At 49.9% G+C, this 20,918-nt stretch overlaps 1 protein-coding gene across 1 annotated transcript in view; it reads left to right on the plus strand.

The window, feature by feature from the left end:
* Nucleotides 1-20,918, plus strand: part of C1H1orf198 (chromosome 1 C1orf198 homolog) — a 31,945-nt gene that overhangs the window by 6,669 nt on the left and 4,358 nt on the right. Inside the window, exons 2-3 of the mRNA XM_075531928.1 lie at nt 8,646-8,696; nt 20,162-20,662. Of these exons, the coding sequence (XP_075388043.1) occupies nt 8,646-8,696; nt 20,162-20,662 (552 nt within the window). The remainder of the gene's footprint in view (nt 1-8,645; nt 8,697-20,161; nt 20,663-20,918) is intronic.

Raw genomic sequence — 20,918 nt, forward strand, 5'->3', positions numbered from 1 at the left:
CCTGCAGTACTGGAAAAATACCTATTCCTTGAAAAATGTAAATGAAGGTCAGATCTGGGCTACTCAGATTCTCTCCTCTTTCTGTTCACTTCTACCCTCTATCTGCCCACGCCCCCACATTGGCCAGAGCATGAGCTCTGCATCCCTGGAGGCCCACGTGTCGAAGTTGATACTCATGGTGGAGCCTGCTGAGCAGTTAGATCATAACTTTGCTATTGGGTCTGCACTTTTGTATTTCCTGTTATGGAAACCTCCATGTCTCAGCAGAGTTAAATTTATACAGTCAAAGAGAAAATCATTGATTCCATAAATATCCAAACAATAGTCCCTCAAAAGGGATTCTAATGGTGCCGTGGCTGTAGACCAGAAGGTCCGCAGTCGGCACTCCTGGAAGAACGATGTGGCAGCCTGCTTTTGTAATGACAGCCGTGGAAACCTATGGGCCAGTCGTATTTTGTCACATAGGGGCTGCTGTGAGTTGGAACAGTTTGGGGTTTTTTTGGTTTTTGTTCTTCTCTTTTGGGTTAGTCCCTTGGAAGAAGCAATGGGTAAGATAAGTGCATATTTTAGCCATTTTTCCCTTCCCTATGCATTGTTAATATGAAGCAATAATAAAGCAGTAAATCCAGACCAAACCATTGGCCATCGAGCCAATTCTGAGTTACCGTATTTAATCCTTAAAAAAGGAGCTCTGCTGGTGTAGTAGGTTGGCTATACATTGGGCTACCACAAGGTCAGCGTTTCAAACCTACTAGTCACTCTGTGGGAGCTAGATGATGCATTCTATTCCTATAAAGATGTAGAGCCTCACATACCCAACTCACACCTCCCAAAACTGTCACCTAGTTGATTCTGACTCTTGGCAACCCTGTAGGAGGGGTTGAACTGCCCCTTTGGGGTTCTGAGACTGTAACTCTTGATGGGAGCAGAAAGCCTCATCTTTCTCCTACACAGTGGCTGATGGGTTCTAATTGCTCACCTGACGGTCAGCAACCCGATGCATAAGCTGGAACCAGGGGTGGGGGGTGGGGGCGGGCAGCTGTACATCCATGCTGCCTTTACTGGATAAGGTGTTTCTATTTATAGTCACACAGTTGTAATTATTATGAAACAATGTTATTTAAAATGCAGTTACAATAGTTCTGTGTAGCTCTTCCAATTCTGGGAAGAACAAAAGAAGCCTTTGAACATGGTTCTCTTTATGCCCGATATCTGTAGCATTTCAGCAAACTGTTAATGTACCGGGCTGCTTAGACTAACGAATGTTGTTAGCTGCTGTCACGTTGGCCCCCAACTCATGGCGACCCTGTGCATATTGGGATCCAAAGAATTGCGATCTAAAGTGATCTCAGAATTGATCACTGACTGATTTTCAGAAACAGCTCTCCAGACCACCCTTTCTTCCGCATCCTTCTTAGTCTGGAAGCCCCACTGAAACTGGTCCAGCGCTATGGCACACAGATAGATTACACGGGAGGTGTATTGACTAGGAGTCAAAGCCGAATCTCCCACCTGGAAGGTGAGAATTTGATTCGTGTCTGCTCCAAAGTCAATTGAAAGAGTTGGTCCAGAAAACTTGGGTCCCGTCTTGAGAGAACCTGAACGTAGGATAGTTTCTCTGGTAGTTTTTATTTGGGGAAAATGGGAGTATGTAGATAGCAGTAACTTTTGATAGGGTCTTTGTGCATCGGGTGGTCTTCTGTGCAGCTGCTAGGAGTGAATGAGCAGAGCTTCATGGCCTTTAGTTAGTCATGTTGGGGCTTCAGGCATCCGAGGAAGGATGGAACTAGATACACCGATCAGTGCGGTACAGTGAGCCAGGTAGTGGTTTGTTTTTCTAAACAACATCAAGGTGGCACCTAAGGATTCTGCATATTAAAATAACACCTCAGGGGCTCTGATTTATAGGCCCCCTTGTAATGTTGCGAGCCACTGTGCTGGGGGGGTTCCCTTGGTCCTTGGATTTGATTTTATTTGTTTTTCATACTTACTGTGTTATTTATGTCCTTATTAATGAATTCATTATTGTGAGTTAGGTGAGGGATTTACATTACTGACCAGCTCTGTACACCCCAGTTTGGGTGTTTGTAAACAGCTCCAGGGGAATCCAGGGCAGAACAGACACTGAAGGAGGTGCTTACATTGGTTACAGATGACAAGCCAGTGTCCTCCCGGACAGGATGGCAGCAAGACCCAGTTTGTGGAGGATCGTGTTAGAGACAGCCCGTCATTCTGCCCTGCAGAACTGCTACAACTTTATGATAGGTTCTTCTTGAGTGGAAGTGCCACAGAATCCGTCCTTTGGGTATTATGGAAAGGTACTGTTTCCTCCTTTGAGGCTGTAGCAGGAGGCTTGGCTTTGTACAGTGGTGCTGGGAGGTGGCTTCTGAGGACCCTGTCCAGGGCCAGCGTGCCTCCTGGGCCTGCTGCAGGCTGAGTGATATTCAGTCAGTCAATGACTTCCACCGGGGACATCACAGGTGCTAGTGATCTAACTACAAGAACTACTGGCCTTGAAAATTAGAAAAGAAAACTCATTTTCTTTTAGAATTAGAATTTCTGATGCTGCAAACTTTATGGATGCTGAAAGTCTCCTCTTTCTCCCACAGAGCAGATGGTGGGTTTGAACATCTGACCTTATGGCTAACAGTGCAACACTTACCTAGTAGTACTATCAAGTCTCCCAGATTTTATACAGAATTATTCTGTTAGACAGGGTTTTCTAGAAAACAAAATCAGAATGCTAATAATTATATATATACATACAGATAGATGTATAATATAAGAAACAAAAAGTTAATTAAATTATAAAGCAGTACAAATGGTTCAATGCAACTCACTCCCGTGAGACAGCTGTGAGACACTGGCAGTCTTTCAAGTCTTGAGGGCTGCCAGGTAGTCCTCTGTAGAGCAATTCAGGCTATCCAGCCATTGACAACAAACAGCAAGGCAGGTCACCAACAGTCAGCCAGATGGCAGGGTCCGACAGTCCCCAGTTCAAGAGATGTAAATTCCAATGGTGTGGCAAAGAAGGTCTAAAGGAACTTCAAATTACAGCGACACAGTCCACGGGTTAGGTGTCCCACAGGTAGTGTAGCTGGCAAATTGAAGCATAGAACAAGCAAGGCAGCCACACACTGGTCCGATGATCAAAGAGCAAGAGATGAGAAAGGCGAGGCTCACTGAGCCATTTATCTCTCTGCCCTTCAATTAATTCCACATGTGTTTATCAGCCAGGTTGATACTCAATTATAAACTTTCAGAACCAAGGAGTCTAATGATTAAGCACTCAGCTGCTAACAAGAAGGTTAGCAGTTCAAGCTGTGCTAGGGGAAGAAAGACACCAGATTGATACATAATCTGAAAGATCCTTCTATTTATAACCTTAAATATGACAAAGGAACAATGAGCATGATCATCCTGGAAGAAGAAGCCATCAGCATGCATTGCAGGGCAAAAGCCACATGAAGTCCACTGAGTCCTGGCCATGGAAGTGGGAACAGGGCAGAAAACATAGGAAATAATCACAAAATCATAAGTGCTGGTGGGACACTTGCTCACTTTCCTGGGTAGGACTACAGAAGTGTGGGAAGGACCTGGTTGTGATACATACACAATTGCAGATTTCAAAGTTTTACAGGATTGGTTCTGGGGCTAAATGATGGGCATTGTATGACTCATGATCTGTGGCCGTGATTCAGAGTCTACAGGACCCCAGTTTTTTAAACTTAAACTAAGTAGCATGTTGCTGTTTTCTTTAGTAAATCACCAGGGTTACGCCTAGACCAGTTCCATGGGGCAGCACCCTCCTGGGCTTGTAATGTGCTTTCAACTGCATTCTTCCTGAGGGCAAATGTTGCCTGAACTTGTGTCAAGACTCCAAATGGAGTTGGGCCTCCCACTGTAGACCACAGCCTTCCCTAAACCAAATGCTTCAGAAGATAAGCTGTAATGCACAGCCCACCAGCTGCACGGAAGTAAAGATCCTGCCTCCGTAAGGATGACAGCTTCGGAAGCCCTGTGGACCAATCCCATGCCATCATGGGCAGCTGCTATGAACTGGAACAGACTCAAAGGAATTCAACGGTAACAACAGTGTAAATCCACTTCATTCATGTGAAACCTCACACTCGACGCACTTCTGTTACAGTAGAGTGGCTTGGCACGGCCCTTCTATCCACAGCCTTTGTAGCTTCCATCAAATGACTGCGTGGGAGTCTGCAAATAGGGTGTCTGGGATTAATGTGAGTTTTGCCTTCCCACTGGGTACACAGTGAACCATCTCAAACGCAGGATTGGAGAATTTGATCACCAAGAAAGAAGAACCGAGAGCTGAGCACGTCCAAAATCTCTGCAAACACGCAGCAGGTGCAGCACAGAGACCATGAGATCAAACAGCAGGCGTCCTGGCCCACGGAATGAGTACCTTTGGGCAGGAGACTGGCTTGCAGAGTGGGCTACACTCAAAGAAAGGTCTTTGTAACACTTGCTGGAGCAGCACAAAGGCCAAAGGGCTAAGAGGCCAAAGACCAGAGAGAGATGTGCCTGCTGGCATGGCTGAGAAGACACAAGACTGATGAAAGAACTGCATCCTTAACATGTCTGATCGGGACTTGTAACCTGTTAGCTTCTGGGAGTTCTGGATGGCTCTTATTACAAGAGATTCCTGAACTCAGCAGACAAATAGGGTGCTGTGGGAATAAAGAAGGTTGACGTCTTTGACATCTGCTCACAGGCTGGTCGTGGGCTGGTGTGGAGTTGGAGTCTCCTTCCGCTTGTGTGACCAGAGGAAGTTAGACCATTTCCTCACATGTGAAATGAAGACCACATTTGCTCATTTTGGAAGAATGTTGGAATAGGCCTGATTTCTGACAGAGAAATCATAATTCTACTGAGTTCGTTGTAGCCGAGGGATTTCAGCAGCACAATGACCAAAATGCATTTCAGTTCTGGTGTCTGCAGCCAGGGGTGTGCTGGCTTTGGGGGCAAAGTGAAGGAACCTACAACTCTTGACAGTCTGTACACGAACCTCCCACCTCGGCCTCTGTTACAGCGCTGACTTAATTCACTGAACTCAAACTTGTGACGAAATACATTGGATTTTAGTTGTACTTTATAACTGTAATCGATGCAAAGTTTCAAGAGCATGGACAACAGTAAAGCATACTAAATAAATTAGGAAATTATGAGTTCTGAATATTAATTGTCTCTCTTGAATGCAATTTATTCCATTGTAAATTTGTATAAGTTAGTATTTCATCATGGTTGTGCTTAACAACAGACATATGATCCCTAAAAATGTACACATGGCTCAGGATGGGGCCTGCTGGGTCAGATGATTCTGTTTAGCTTTCTGAGGCGCAAGCAAACTTTCCAAGGAGCTGCACTATTTTAGATTCCTAGCACCTTCCCTCCATTCTTTACCAGCCAGTCCATTTCAACGCACAGTGACCCGTGTGACAGAGTAGACAGACACTTAGGGCTTTCTAGGCTGTCATTTGTTTGTTTTTTAATCCATGTGCTTCGTTTTATTTATTTCTTTATTTTCTTCTTGCTTTTTTTGACTCCCTTCACTCTGCCCCACCCTGCCTCTGTATGCTTTCAAAGTATGCTTCTTCTTGATGTGAAAACCATTTCCCTTGTCTTTTTTAATGGTGGTCTTACACAGGATTTGTTTTTATAAGATCCACTCAGCTTGCTGAGCATCATGCTTTCCAAATTCGCTCAGGCTATGAAGCCTTTGGCTGGGTTTGAAGGCAGATCACCTGGTCCTTATCCTGGGTTCTTGCTGGTTCCACATCCCAGCTGGGTGTGTAACCCGCGCAACACCAGGCCTCTCTTTTACCAGTAGGAAAGCAGTAAATGTGAGAGCTTTCATACAACATGTATTTATTTACAACATAGTGTCCCCTTTAGAAGTAAAAACCCTGCTGGGTGAACATTTCTCCGATGGCATTGTAGGGCTCAGGGCCTCAGGGGCATTTTAAAAGAGGTATAATTTGTGACTTTCCACCATGGAGTCCTGGAGCCATGGTGGGGACCTGCAGAGCCTCCCATGGTGTTCTCTTGTCCCTGATAATTACCAGGTGTCATTCCTCCCCACCCTGGGCTCTGTGGGAGGAGAGGGGCTGGGCACTCCTGTCAAGCTTTACAGTCTGGGAACCCTTTGTGGAGCGGTATGAAAACCGACTGATGCGGTGGTGGATGGGTTTCACTGGTTTGATGTGTGTCCCTGGCTTTCAGTAGCCTGCCATCTGACTTCCGGCTTTCTCCTTTGGAATTTGGTGCCTTGAAGCCTCTTCCTGTCCCTTTCTCAGGAAAGGAAATAATTTTCAGAGAGGCTGGGTGCTGCCTTTGGTATGGTTATTTCTTGTGGAAAGGAATTCCGCTCAGAGGATAGTTCATAGCAAAAATGGAATCTGTGCTGTCCCTTGGTGTAAGTGATGGGTGTAAATACATGTAAACAGATAGTCAAGGATGGGCGTAGGGGCAGCCTTCCAGGCAACCCTGTAGAAGCATACCCGGTTAGTCCCTAAGTTAGTGCCCTGCTTTGGGAGTCATTGTGTGAGCAGAAGAAAGGTTGCGCTGTGTGTGTGAGAGGGGTGGGGGTGGGGGGTGTTACCACTTCACAATTCTGTGTCATTTGGCATCCAGCTGCCGGGGAGCCTATTTTTGCTGCCAATACTCTTTTTTTGTAGCTAGAGTGTGCAGCTGGTGACTGACATCAAAACTTTAATCACATTTTTGTTTGGCATGTTTATTTTTGTTAGGTGCTTTATAATTTTTTTTTATGAGCTCAGAATCGCAGACACCCAAGGAATCTGCTCTTTGAGTCTTTTTCTTGCTGCAGGAAACAAGAGACTATTGACTTGGCACCGAACTGGGGAGAGGTCATGATGTGCCTCCTCTCCCAGTCTGGGACACCCTCCCCTTCAGTCTGTGGTCCCCTGAAATTTCAACTAATTTGAATGACAGCCTCTGGAGAACGGACCTTTTCGCCTATTTCTGAACTCATTCTTCCACTTCACTTCCCAAGGCCCCAAACCTAATTCCTTTCGCTTGTGGAGAGTTCAAGGAGGCTCAGTCGCATACTGACTTTGTAGACAGTCGGTTCCATTTGCCTGACAAGGCAGTCCTGGGGCATGGGCACAGCCCTGCTGCCCCAGAAGATGTCTGCGTGTGCTTCATCTGTCCACAGAGCTGGTCACTCTGGATGAAAGGGGCAGCTTGGCCAGCAGACTGCCCTTTCCCTCTCTTCTCCCTCCCCCCTTTGCCCCCAATAGGCTCACATGTCGAATAAATGATACAGTCTTTCCGCCTCTGTTTTTCTCATCTGGGGATGCAGGGTGGGTGGAGAGAAGTCCTCAGTTTGCTTTATGATTTCTACGCGGAATTCAGAGGGCTCTGAAATCATGGGCTTTTAAAGACATTTGCTGCAATCCTCTCTAGCAACTTCCAGGTAGACACAGTGGGGCAGGGGCCACGCGGACTGCTTAGGAGGGCCCACCACCTCGATCAAATACTTCCCTCAGTGACCCAACCGTAACCTGGAAAGGACAGCATTTGTAAGCTGGAAAGTAACTTGGAAAGGAAGTTGGATTTTTTTAACTGGAATTCCACCCAGGGAGAAAGTGACCTATATTCCCTCTAATTTTAAAAAAGTTTTTCCTGATAACCATGACTGATAGGATACCATGCAAACCCCCTCATATGTCAGAACTATAATCAAATAGTATTACATGAAAATATTTTTATATTTTTTGATAGATGAGATCTTTGCTAACAACCCCCCCCCCCACACACACACACACATTGTTTATATAGTCAGAGAGAAAGAAAATGCAGACTTCTGACCTTCCAACCGGCTCCTGCTGACAACCTGGTTTGCAAAATAGCAAGGCAATTAAAGACAAAGGCAGACCTTTGACAGTGGCTGCATCGATGGATGCAAACACAGGGACCATTTTGATGCTGGTCCAGGGTCGAGCAGTGCTTCATTCTGTTCTGCACAGGGCCACTGTGAGTCGGAACTGACCCGGTGGCACCTGGCAACAATGATACACTATGGGAACTGTGTGTCGTCTCCATTGCCTTTGCCTTGCAGAGCGTGAGCAGTGGGGTTGAGAGGAGCTCAGTTCTTTTGGCATGACGTTTCCCCTCCTGTGTTATCTCATTTAATCAGCCCTGCCTGAGCAGTAATGTTCTCGCTTTGCAGCCCAGGGCACTGAGCTCAAAGAAGCTAAGTATCTCCCCCGGGTTGCACAACCAGTCCTGGGTAGAGCCCAGACTGAGCCCCTGTCCTCTGCAATTACCAATAAACCAAACTCGCTGTCCTTCTGTTGATTGTGACTCATACACTGGAAAGTCCTGTGCCCTTTCTGGTCTGCTCCCGTCCTGTCTCTGAGTCCATAGCGGGCCTGTTTGGGGAGAGGCGGACACTTGCTATGGGCTGGCAGCCTCTGCCGGAATGGTGAATGTGAAGGGCCCCCGGGATGGCTGGGACTTTCCGCGCACAGCATCCACACAGCACAGGTCCATGCTGGGGGTCGGGGCACTCGGAGCTCTGCGTTGCCCTTGGCGTTGGGTGGGTGTTTGTATGTGGTAGGTCTGGGTTTCAGATTTATTTTAGAATTTTTGTTTTTCAGGGCATAACTTGGCAAGATGAGCACTCTGCCCCTTTCTCCTGGGAAACAAGGGTAAGTAGGGTTAAATTTAGATGTATGTGTACTTTTTTAACAGGATTGAGGGCTTCCGTGTTTTTCTTTCCACATTTGATGGACTTAGAAGGCAGTGGCCCACACTCCCAGGCTGCAGTTGGCATGCCTTTGTGGATAGAAAAGCAGCCGTCCCCACCCCTCCCCAACCCCAGGTGGGGACTGTTGTGGTTTGGGGATGGAATGTTAAGTAGTTCTGAGTGCTGTCAGCAGGCCCCGTGGTGCCCCAAGGGCCAGAGAATGTGGGCCAGCTACATCCAGCCTTTCCTGGTAGGCACCTTCCCTCCCAGCATCAAGCATCTTGCTGGCTTCATAAGACAAAACTGTGGGAATTGTGGATCGCAATTTAGTGACATTGGCTGGTTCTACCCCCATGAATTGCCCCAGTAGAACTGCCTTAATGAGCAGCAAAATATCCCAAAGGCACAGGCATCTGTCACCCAAGGCAGAGAAAGACAGGGCCAGGTGTTTCTGAAGGCCAGTAGTCATTGTCATTGTCATGTTGAGGTCATGGAAGTGGCTGTGTGCCCAGAAGGCACTAAGGCTAGGCCTTCACCCCCTCCTCATTAAGGTGTGCACCTTTCCCCGTGTCCTCTCATTTGCCAGTTGGGGCTGTCACCCTGCAGCACCAGGAGCGGGGTGGGGGGCAGGATGCTGCCATGGAGTAAGCCTGTGAGGAGAGCCAGGGTGGGCAGAGCTGCGAGCTGACCCTCCAGGGTCCTGGGGGCCCTTACATGGAGAACTGTGTCTTACAAGGAAGCATTGGCTCCTATGGATGTGCACAGCCAGTATACAGATATAGTCAATAAGTGATTGCAATTCCCCCCCCCCCCCCAAACACACACACACACACACTCCAACAGTGAAGCAAGCTGGCCCCAGGACAGATCCAAAGTGTGCCATTGAGCCTCACAACCAAGTGAAGAGGTGGTTTGGGGGAGTGCCTAACATTAGATTACTTTGGTGACACACCCTCTGTTTTCAGTGCATTGTTTGTGTCTGATCCAAAATGCCTTAGAAATAAAGACACAGGCAACTTGGTCCTGTGCGCCTCATTTTTTTTCCCCTTATAGGGTGGTCACCCAAGTCTGTGCAGAGGGTAAGGCAAGAGAGGGTAGCCTGACCGGAAGCTGAGTCTCCCTGGGCTTTTGGACGTGGGTTGAAAGGCCGGCTGTGATTGGGGTGGGGAGCCGAGGGTGCAAGAGGGAGCAGCCTGCAATTGCAGTTCCTCCTGAACCTGACCAGAGCCCTATGTCGGATGCCACTGCAGAGGAGCCTGGAGGAGGTAGAGAGAGATTCAGCTGTTTCCCTGGATACTGATGTGTGTGTGTCTCCCAGAAGGCGTGCCTGTGGGAAGCACTGCTCCCAGAGTGGTCATAAAAGTCAGGAAGTATTGCTGTACACCCATAGAGACCTTTAGTAAGCAAAACCATCAACACGTGAAGCGGTTGTTTCTAGACATCCTCTGCACATCCCTGTGCACATTTCTGAAAGCAGTGGTTTCATCTGTCTGACCTTTCCCTAAAGAATCCTGCCCGCTTGTCGAAGGGATCAGGTATCAAGCATCAAGGAACAAAAAATCATATCATTGAAAATGTGGGTGAGTGCAGAGTGGAGACTCAAAGCCCAATGGTAGCCAACCGGACATCCCTTGCTGAAGGGTTGTGGGGAGGAGATGAACCAGGCAGGGTGCAGGGTAGCAACGATGAAACACAAAACTCTCCTCTAGTTCTTAGATGCTTCCTCCCCCCCCCCCCCACTATCATGATCCCAATTCTACCTTGCATATCTGGCTAGACCAGAGGATGTACATAGGTACAGATAGCAACTGGAAACACAGGGAATCCAGGGTTCATGATGTAGGGGGGAGTGAGAAGAGAGGGGGAAAATGAGCTGATATTAAGGGCTCAAGTAGAAAGCAAATGTTTTGAGAATGATGATGGCAACAAATGTACATATGTTCTTGACACAGTGGATGGATGCATAGATTGTGATAAGAATTGCATGAGCCCCCAATAAAATGATTTAAAAAAAAGAATCCTGCCCGCTTCAACTTGCCCCCTTGTCAGGATGGCTGCTTGGAGCGCTTCAAGAATGCCAACTGTGCTTCCATCCAACCCAATGTGCTTTGAGTTTGATGAACAAAAAGAGCTCGGAAGCTGCAGGGGCAGGGTTGCCGGGCGGATGGGGGGGGGGGGGGGTTCCTAGCAAACGTCTCCTAGGGCAGCGCTTACTCCCCTCAAAGAATGAGCACACTCATTGTGATGGGAAAAACATCCTCCAAGCCTCTTTCCCTGGCCCTTTCCCCACCAGTGTGCTGTTCTGCTTTGTTAAAACCTCCTCCTGACCAGCCCCATGGTCACGCCGTGTCCTTTGGGAAAATCCATCAGGATTACCCCTTCTGGAATCTCAGAAACCAGTCTCCAAGAGCTGTCTTGAATTGGCCTGGTCCAGCAGCTCCCCTCAGATGCCTGTTTGGTTGATGGGATGTCCTTTCTGGAAGGCACCCTTGAGGAATTTAAGACAGGGCATTTCTGGGGAATTTGCCTGCACCCATCCACTGATTGCAGGGGTGTGCTTAAACACCCCCCCTTTTTTTTTTAAGGAATAGACCTGTCATATGTAAGAACTGGCTCCCCAGAGGCTCTGCCGTAGGCATCCTTCACACTAGGAACCAGCAGCCTGCGTACAGTAGCCCAGAAAGCAGCGCCCATTTCCCAGTGCTGGGCCCATTGTCTGCTGTTGTCAGTCATCACGGTGAGGTCATTGCTAACTGTCAGAACAGCTAAAATGTCTCCAGGCCTAAACCCATCAGGTGACCCAGGAGAAGAGCTGCTCTCTTAAGAAATTTAGCGTGTGAAATGTTCCCGAATCAGCTCTTTGCAGGAAGGGCATTACATCTATTATTAACTGGCTGCACACCGCCTTCTGAGACCAGGGCGCCTGGTGCCTGGGGCAGCTCAGCTGCTGATACCAGGTCTTTTGACTGGGCACCAAGTGGAGCTCAGGTAGGTCCAGCCTGCTCCCACATGCACTCATTGTTCACAGCGACCGGCTAGGCTGCTTGGGAAGCCATCATGCATTGAGAAGGCCAGGTGAAATCAAGCCCAGGATGCTACCTTTTTCACCCAGCATCCTCGGAGAGGAAAATGCAGTGTGCCGCTGCACCATTCTCAACTCAGTTCCCTGTTTCAAGAGTTGCAGTTTCTTTCATAAGCTGGGGTGGGGTGGGCCTATGGGGTGCCCTTACCTGTGGTGTGCTCTCGGGGGGTAGACTTGTGTAGCTCAGGGCATGAACTTTTGCAGGTGAAGTAGAAATACCCCAGAGAGCAGAGTAGCTTAGTCCTTCTGCTCCCGTTCACTAGTGTGTGTGTGTGTGTGTGTGTGTGTGTGTACACCGCAGGCCAGCTTTGGATTCTTCTCATTCCGCTGGTGCTTCAAGAGGAAAGCCAGCAGGATTTGGATTGTTCCACTCCACTCACGGGAGGTAGGGAGCAGAGCGGTCTTGGCATTCCCCAGCCAGTGGAGGAGGAAGTCTGAGGAGGCCAGGTGGGCTCTTGGGACCCCTGGCCGATCTTGCACTTGGCTCTCAGTTCAGCTGCCTGCTGCCTTTGTATGCTGTCTCCTTCACTGCACTTGAGCTGCCTGCTGCGGGTTACTAAGCAGCTGGGGCGTGTGTTAGACCCCTTGGGTCCTTGGGGCTTCAGAAGGCCAGTCCAGACCATTCCTAAGAGAGGGCAGTCCTCCAGCCCCTCTTCAAGGGGGCACCCTGAGCAGGGGCACCGCCATGGGACGTGCCCACCACTGTAGACAACCACGTGCACTGTACTAGTGTCCTGTTGATTCATTACTGCCATGTCCTGACCCCTATTAGAAGACAAGTCCCTGGTGGACAGTGACTTTGTATTTCTCCCTTAGCCTTTCTAGCCACAGGGGCCAGTGAGGCAAGGGTACATGCCCTAGACAGAGGCTGGATGATGGGGTATGTCTGGGTGGGTGGGGTCAGGCTGGTGTGTGAGCCCCTCTGCAGAGACTCAGGACTTGGGGTCCTCTCAGACCCACTCCGTTGCAGGTTGCCTGATGCACGGGGCAGCACCCTGAGACCCCCCAGCTCTGGTGGTCTGTTATCCTCTCTCCCTGCCAGGGCTTCACGGCTTCACGTCTATTGAACTTGTGAGATCCCAAAGGTTTTTCATCTTCATTCTTCCTTTTTCTCCCTGTCCCCCCCCCCCCCCCGGGAGGGGGAAGTGGGAGGAGGGAGACTAGACGGTTTGTGGAGGTATTAGGACTTGCTCCAGCTTTCTTCGGACACTATTTCTGCGCCTCTGTTTCAACAATTTAGATGTGCCGAAGGCTGCCAAGCCAAACAGTGAGGCTTGGCTGCATACTTCCCCCGCTTTGCTGGAATATTACACATTCCTTTCCAGGGACAAGGACACAAAAATAGATTCTGGGTCCCATCATGGCTGTTCTGTTTTTAGAGTGGACGTGGCCATCTAAGACCCAGTTCCCCCATGGGCTGCGCTGCTAATCTTGTCTGATCCTAACTAGACTGGGCCCTCCCAGAGGTCCAGCCCTAGCACTGAGGACCTCGGGGTTGGCTCTGCTTGGCTGCCAGGGGAGAGGGGCCCCTTATGTCACCCTGCCAGCACCCATCGCAGATCTTCCCTCCCACACTCTTGCCTGTACCCAGTGTGGGTGTAGGAGAGTCCCCCTATCATCCCTCTGTCACACTGAGTCCCTTGACTAGCAACTGGCTCCGTGCTTTCCAACACTGCAGAAGTGGTGCTGATGTCCCTACCCTTCCCACAACGCCCCTAGGAAATGGAAAGCTCCATGTGGGGTTTCATGTCTTCTGGATGACACCCTCCGTCCTCCGAGGCCTGGGGCCTGGTCTTACCCCAGCTGCAGGGGTGTAGGACTTTCGGCAGAGGCTTGGCTTCCTGCTCCAGCTGCTCCCCGGCCCCTGACCCCCCCTTTTAAGTGACAAAACCAGAGCCAGTACTGTTAAGGCAACCCCACATGTGTTTTCAGACAACTGTGCTTCATAGAGCTCCCAATGGCTGATTTGGGGGAAGTTGACCACTAAGTCTTTTTTCCCCAAGGTGCCCCTGAGTAGACTTCAAACCATTAACCTTTCAGGTAGTCGCTGAACACGTGAGCTGCACACTCAGGGGTTCCTTAAAGTAAAAAGGGAGTCTTGAAGGTGCTGACCACCTTAGAGTCCAGTGGGGCAGTTTGTGAGCAGTGCTGAGTAAGTCTGAGCTATTTTACTTTGCCTCCTCCTCTTCCTCCTGAGTCAGCAGAGGCTGAGGTCAGCCATGATTTGTGGGCCCAGCAGCAGTGTTCCATCGTGGCTTGCATCCCTCTAGTCACTGGGCATGGACTGCCACTGCCCACCACCATGGTTGGCACTGCAGCTCGTTTCTGTGCCTGGTGAGCAGGACCTTCCACATAGTACTGTGACTGAGCCATTGTCCCCTGGCCCTCTGAGATCTCCTCCCAGCTCTCAGTACCATTGGTGGTCTGGCTGTGCCGTAGAGGCTAAAAAGTAGGTGTGAGGGCTCGAGTAATGAGCAGGAGAGAGGTAGTTCTGACTTGGAGAACTTAGGTCCCGCACAAGAGGCCTTTCTGCATCCCTGGGCCACTGCTGTGGAGGCTTTGTGGGATTCCCAAAGACCTGGCCAGGTCGGTGGGCTGTGCTGGCCAGTGTGGCTGTCAGTGGTGAGTCGGAGGCCTGGCTGAGGGGCGGGAGCTGGCTGGGCTGGGCTGGGGCGCTCCTGGCACAGTATTCCAGGGAAGAAATGGCCGTTCCCTGACCTGGCTGGGTTCCAGGCGGGAGAGCAGAAGCAACCTGGTCTTTAAGGCCAGACTAGATGGTCCAGTGTCATGTCTGCTGTGTTTGATTGGTCAAAGGATGTCAGATGGACCAGGTGGTGAAAGGGATCCCACCTCTTGATGCGGGGTGGGGGGTGGGGGTGGGAAAGGAGGGCAGCCTTCGCCTTGGGGCTAGCCCAGGTAGGGACATGTCAGACGCACATGGTAGAAGGTCTCCCTCTAGCTGCTGTTTGGAGAACAGCCTGGAGATAGGCAAGATGGAAGGTGACCAGCTGGGAGGCAGTCTCAGGTGACAGGTGAGCTGGGATGATCAGAGTGGGGAATGAAGAGAGATGAACCAAACAGAACAAATTGATGAGGGATCATTGTCAAGGTCCAGTGATTGGCAGGGTGGTGAGGCATGTGTGTGTGTACACAAGGGGTACCCCCAAAAAATGGAAAAATTTTTTCAAAGCTATGTTTTTGTTGTTGGTTTTTTTGGTTTTTTTTTACAAAACCACCTTATCACCTTCAAAGTACTCTCCTTTACACTTAATACATTTGTCAAATCTGCGATTCCATTCTTGGAAACACTTTTCAAATTCATCTGTTTGGATGGCTGACAGCACTTCCCTTGTTTTTTTTCGTCATTTCTTCTATGTCATCAAATGGCTGTCCTTTCCTGTTCCTCTTCATTCCTAGAAACAAAAGAAGTGTCACGGAGTGAGGTCAGGGGAGCCAGGTGTGTGGGGCAAGAGAAGTATGCTGTTTTTTGCCTAAAACTGGCACACCGAGATGGCTGTGTGAGCAGGTGTATTGTTGTGGCAAAACCAATTCCCATATCTGCCATAAAACAGGCCTTTTTTGGTCACACATGGTTACGATATATTTTCAAAACCTTTAAATAGAAAACTTGATTAAGTCTGACCTGGTGGCGCACACTCCAAATGCACTACGAGTTGACATCTTTGTCCCTTCGGGAAGTTGACGGATGTCCAGAACAAGGCTTGTCATCAAGCGACATTTTACTTTTTTGGGAAACAAACAAGAAAAACCACTGTACACTTGATATTTTCCCCATAACACTGTCCTTATAAGCTGTATTCAACAGTGTCTGAGGCATTTTTCCCAAGCAGGAAACAAAATCTCACAGCCACACGCTGTTCTCTTAAATCAGACATCACAAAAAACGAGGTTCCAGCGAAACTACTTTTATGAAAAAATTCACTGTGACCAGAGAGAGCCTTCCCAGGCAATGCCACGGGGTGCACTAACTCTGAGCGAGTTGCTGAATGTTCACCTAGTGGCGGAAATGGGTACTACAGAAACTGCCCAGCTGAGCTGCTTTCCCTTTTTTGGGAGGGGGTGGGGCGTGTGGGGGGTGTTTGTGTGTGTGTGTGTGTGTGTGTGTGTGTGTGTGTGTGTGTGTGTGTGTGTGTGTGAAGGTGAGAGAGCATGTCAAGGGTGACCTCTACTTGGGGGTTAGCAATTGCTGGGCAGTTTTAACCTTTACTGAGAAAGAGCAGGCTTGAGGAGAAGAACTTGCCTTTGGTTTTGTGAGCTGAGGCAACTTAACCATCTTGGTGGAGTTACCTGTAAATTTGGGGCTCTGTAAGGAGCGCTTAGTTGAGGATCAATCTGACTCCCTGACATTGGATGCTAGCTGATATCCTTTAGATCGAGCTAAGAGAAATTTCCAGAGCTGCTCCCGCCTAGTGGGGAAGGAGTAGTCAGTAGAGCAGAATCCTGGGGTTGCGTGGCATCACAGAAGCAATAATATGTGTTCTGAAAAGGCCCAGCGGCACAGCCATTCTCTCCCTGTGTTTCCCCCTTTCTCCTTGTGGTCCTCACCGTTGTGGACAGCCTCGCAGGCAGAAGTAGCTCTCCGGGGGCTGCAGCCCTGGTGCACCCGGTCTCCCAGAGCCCATCTGGCCCCATTAGAGTCAGTTGTAGTTTGCGTCCTGGCGTTCTTAAAGCTGAGTAAGATTTGAGCTAGGCAGGACAAAAGGGCCTTTCTTCCTCTTCTCCCTTCTTCCCAGGCCTCCCTTCTGGACAGCTTTGTAGGCATGCTAGTTAAGGAATTCTTTTTCCTTTGGAAGTGAGGGGAGGCAAGAGACAGGAAGAGACCCAGCACAGGGCCTGGTGATCAAACCCCAAGCCAAACCCACTGCCATCGAGTGATTCTGACTCCTGGCGACTCTAGAGGTCAGAGAGGAACGAAGTGTCCTCTGGAGTTCCCGGGAGTAGTCAGCCTCATTTTTCTCCTGCGGAGCTACTGGTGGGTTCAAACTGCTAACCTTACAGAGAGCAGCTGAGTGTGTAACCCAGGAAATCATCAGCATCTGCTGATAGCCAAAGAGAAATATTTTAGGAAGGAGAATGTAGTTGTATTTGCACAGTTAGAAACAGCATCTATGAGTACACGGGGTGAGGTGGGGGCTGTGGGGAGACTTAGGAGCAAATTTGTTAGACACTTTTTCATCGCTACATTTCTTGCTTTCCTCCTATCTGCCGCCATGCTACAGTGGCTATAACAGGTAGCTGCTAAGCCGAGAGAGAAGTTTAGCCTTCTTCTCGCCAGATCTGTTTGCCAAGAGGCAATGGGAGCTGCCTGCCAGTCAGTGTGTGGACACCAAGTGCTGCCAAGTCCAGTGGGCCCGGAATCGCTCCCGGAGCCATGGTGACTGGCTCTTCTCTCCAGTGTTTCTGCGGGCCCATGTCCAGCCCCGCCTTCCAGAGGCTTCTAAGCAAAGAGAAACTGCTGACCCTAGAAAAAGCCTGGGGTTTGATGGAGGGCTATGTTCTAAGTACCTCCCTTATACTACGATTTCCAGATCAAAAGTCAAATCTGTTCTTAGACTCTTGGGGCCCCACTTCTGGTCTATTTTCAGCAATCTGCTTATTTAAAGAAACCAGCGTGTCTCTGTATCCTTGGAATTTGGTATTCGGACTGCTTGCACTTGGACACAGTTCTTCACACATCACTTTAGGTCAGAGATGCTTGTCAACGCTACTATGTGCAAAGGCCTCCAACTGGTTACACTGTCATTATGGCCAGTGGCACCTGGCTCTAGTACACCTGTGATGCCGGTTGTGACTTCAGATCCAACCTGGGCCATCAAGTGCATTTGTTAGGCTTTGTTTGAGTGGAGCTTTTGGGTGGAAATCTCCATTCCAGGTGTCCTGATGGACAGGGGACCTGGGGCTTGCTACTTCATCTCAGCAGACCTCCACCCTCATCTGTAGAATGGAAATATACGCCAAGGGTCTGTGCGTGGGCTGCAGGTGGGGATCCCCATGTCTTTGAACCACAGGACGGGAAATGCCAGAAACCTTTCCTTGGGTTTTGTTTTTGTGACATTGAATTAGGAGCCCATGCTGTGATTTAAACTCGGAGCCTGTTACCAGCCTCACCGGCTCACTTCCGTTACCTGGAGGCTGTCCTTTAGCAATCACAGGAAGGATGGGCTTCAAGTCTAGACTGTTAGAATATATGGGCAGCTCTGTGTCCTAGGACCTACAGGTTTTCTAGGAAAGAATACTATTTTCGTGTTTGCCCTCTAAAACAGTGGTTCTCAACCTTCCTAATGCCACGACCCTTGAATACAGTTCCTCATGTTGTGGTGACCCCCGACCATAAAGTTATTTTCATTGCTACTTCATCACTGTAATTTTGCTCCTGTTTTGAATTGGGTGACCCCTGTGAAAGAGTCACTTGATCCCCAATGGGGTCGCGAGCCCCAGGCTGAGAACCACTGCTCTCAAATATTCTGGCCTATTAGTGAGAATCCTAGAGGAGGACTGAAGTTTCTTAAGGTTGCACCGAATGAACCATGCACTTCAGTAAGAAAGCGCCATATTTTAGTATCTCGAGTTAGCACTGCTTTAGATGGCTATCCCAGCGACAGAAAATGCTGCTCTGATAAACAGCTGGTGGGATTCAGATCAGAACAGCCCCCCAAAAGCACATCTGGTAGTGCACCCAGAAAGGGTTTAATACAAAGGTCTGAACCATTTATATTTTGATTTAGTAACATCATTTCTGAAATCTCTCTGGAGGAATTAATCAAAAATAGAGGGCATGAAGATGTTCATTATAACCAGAATTATAACAGCAAATATCGGAAGGACCAAATTGTCTGATATGATAAAATACGGCAGGGCCATTGTAAAGATTATGCAGTAAACACGGATGGCGGCTGTGATTCAGTGATAAAGTAATACTCCGGATTATTTGCTCAGCAGAACGGTGGCCTCATAAAGTGCGCACAGACGCAGATTCTACAGCAGTACAGAAATCAACAGTAAGAGAGGAGGGGAGGATGCACAGTGATTTCTCTCTTTTAGTCTCAAACTTTGGAAATGTGGTTTTATTACTCTTACGTAACCAAAAAGGCAGGGGGTGGGGGAGGGCGTAGAAGTGGTGAGGAAGGGGGCTGTTTGCAAGGTTGATTTCAGAGAGGACGGACATGGCACGTTGCTTGTTCTGCAGAGCTGAGTACACCGCCTAGTGTGCGCAACAGAGGGTCAGTGTACATTTCATACCCACAGGCCAGGACAGCTTAGCATGGCCATTTTAGGAGGCCACTAGCAGAAGTGCTTTATGTTCATTCGGTGTCTGCCCGGACCCGCCTGCCCCAGGTCCTTTTGCCCTCTGGGCCTTTATAGCCTATGTCCTATGTCCAGAGCCCCAAACCAGATAGAGGAGTCACCAGTGCTCGGCAGGGGGGCGGGGTCTAGAGAAGGCAGGCTTGGCAGGAGAGGAGGGCACGGTAGAGTCGCAGCCCCGGCAGCTCTCTAAGGAAGTAGAAGGTTGGGCTTTACCACTACACTCAGCCCCGCCCTGGCTGCGGCTTTCTTGGAACCCAAGAAACCTTTTTGTCGAATGTAACCCCTTGATATTCATTCCCCCTTGTCCAGTGAGGGCAGGACCTGGGAGATGGGGGTTAAGTAGTCCTGGTGGCAGAATGAACTAGACGTTGGAGTGCTAACCACAAGGTTTCCGGTTCAAGGCCAGCAGTTGCTCCACGGGATAAAGATAAGGTTGTCTGCTCCTGTAAAGATTTATAGTTATGGAAACTAGGTAGGGTCACTCGGAACCATAATGGCAGTGGGTTTGGATTTTGTTCATTTGGTGCAAGGGGGTGGGTGGGTATTGTGTCAGTCCAGCGGTAACAAATCCTTGTGCGCTTGGCTGCTACCCGAGAGGTGGGAGGTTTGAGTGCCCCAGAGGTACCTCAAAAGAAAGGCCTGGTGATCACCTTCTGAAAAGTCAACCATTGGACACCCTTTGGAGCACAGCTCAGCTCTGACACCCATGGGGCTGCCCCGAGTTGGAGCTCAATTCTGTCAGGCTGAGTTGCCGACACAGCTTGCTCTGTGCGAAAGTAGGCGCCCTTTCTCGACAGCTCCCTTAGGAAGATGCTGAGGTCACCATGTGCAGACAGGGGGCCTTGTGCTCAGGTGTGTGGAAGCAGCTGTGAAACTCAGCACCTGGGACACTGGGTGCCATTTCCTGCAAGCTGGGGCAGCCATTGCTGGCGGGCAGGAGGCGTGTGAACGGTGGGGCTGACTGCTAACTGGAAGGTTTGCACTCTTGTCTCTTTCCTCGCCCGCACCCCCTCTGCCAGAGCCAGATGGAGTTCAGCATCTCCTCCTTGTCAGTCCAAGACCCGGGCAGCACGGCGCAGGGCCTCAAGGGCTCGCAGGGCAGCAAGCCCCCTGGCCTAGATGCACTGGGGCCTGTGCGGAAGGAGGAGGAGGCTGCCTTCTGGAAGATCAATGCCGAGCGGTCCCGGGTCGAGGGGCCTGAGGCCGAGTTCCAGTCGCTGACCCCCAGCCAGATCAAGTCAATGGAGAAAGGGGAGAAGGTGGCCCCTGCCTGCCTTCGGCAGGAGCCTGCCCCTAAGGACAAGGAGGCCCCGGCTGAGCGGCCCGGGGGCCCTCGGCAGGAGCCACGCAACCGCCCTGGGGTGGTGGCCGAGCTTGAGAGACCCCTGCCCATGCAGCTGCCCATCAGGCCGCCCCGGGAGGCCAGCCCCGCGGAGCCTGCCAGGAAGCCACCCACCCCTGATGGAAACCAGGAGGACAGCTCGGGCCGGGCTCTGTTCTCAGAGTCTGCACCTGTGCAGGTCAGTAGCACCTTCTAGACGAGAGGGACAGCGGGCTCTTGTGGTCTCCTCGGCTGCTGTGAGCTCAGGAGCTGGGGCTCCTTGTTAGCAGCACCCCTGGCAAGTGTGTCTTGGCATGTTGGACTGCAAGAAAGGGTCAGCGGGGCAGTTGTGAGCAGGGCACTTTGGAGGAGAAAGCTAGTGGGTTGGTGGGTAATGGAACACCGGATGGACTGGGAGACCGGAGACTGACTGGCTTTGGGGTGGTAGGAGAGAC

The sequence above is a fragment of the Tenrec ecaudatus genome, chromosome 1 (assembly GCF_050624435.1).
Source record: "Tenrec ecaudatus isolate mTenEca1 chromosome 1, mTenEca1.hap1, whole genome shotgun sequence".
In the NCBI taxonomy this organism is placed as follows: domain Eukaryota; kingdom Metazoa; phylum Chordata; class Mammalia; order Afrosoricida; family Tenrecidae; genus Tenrec; species Tenrec ecaudatus.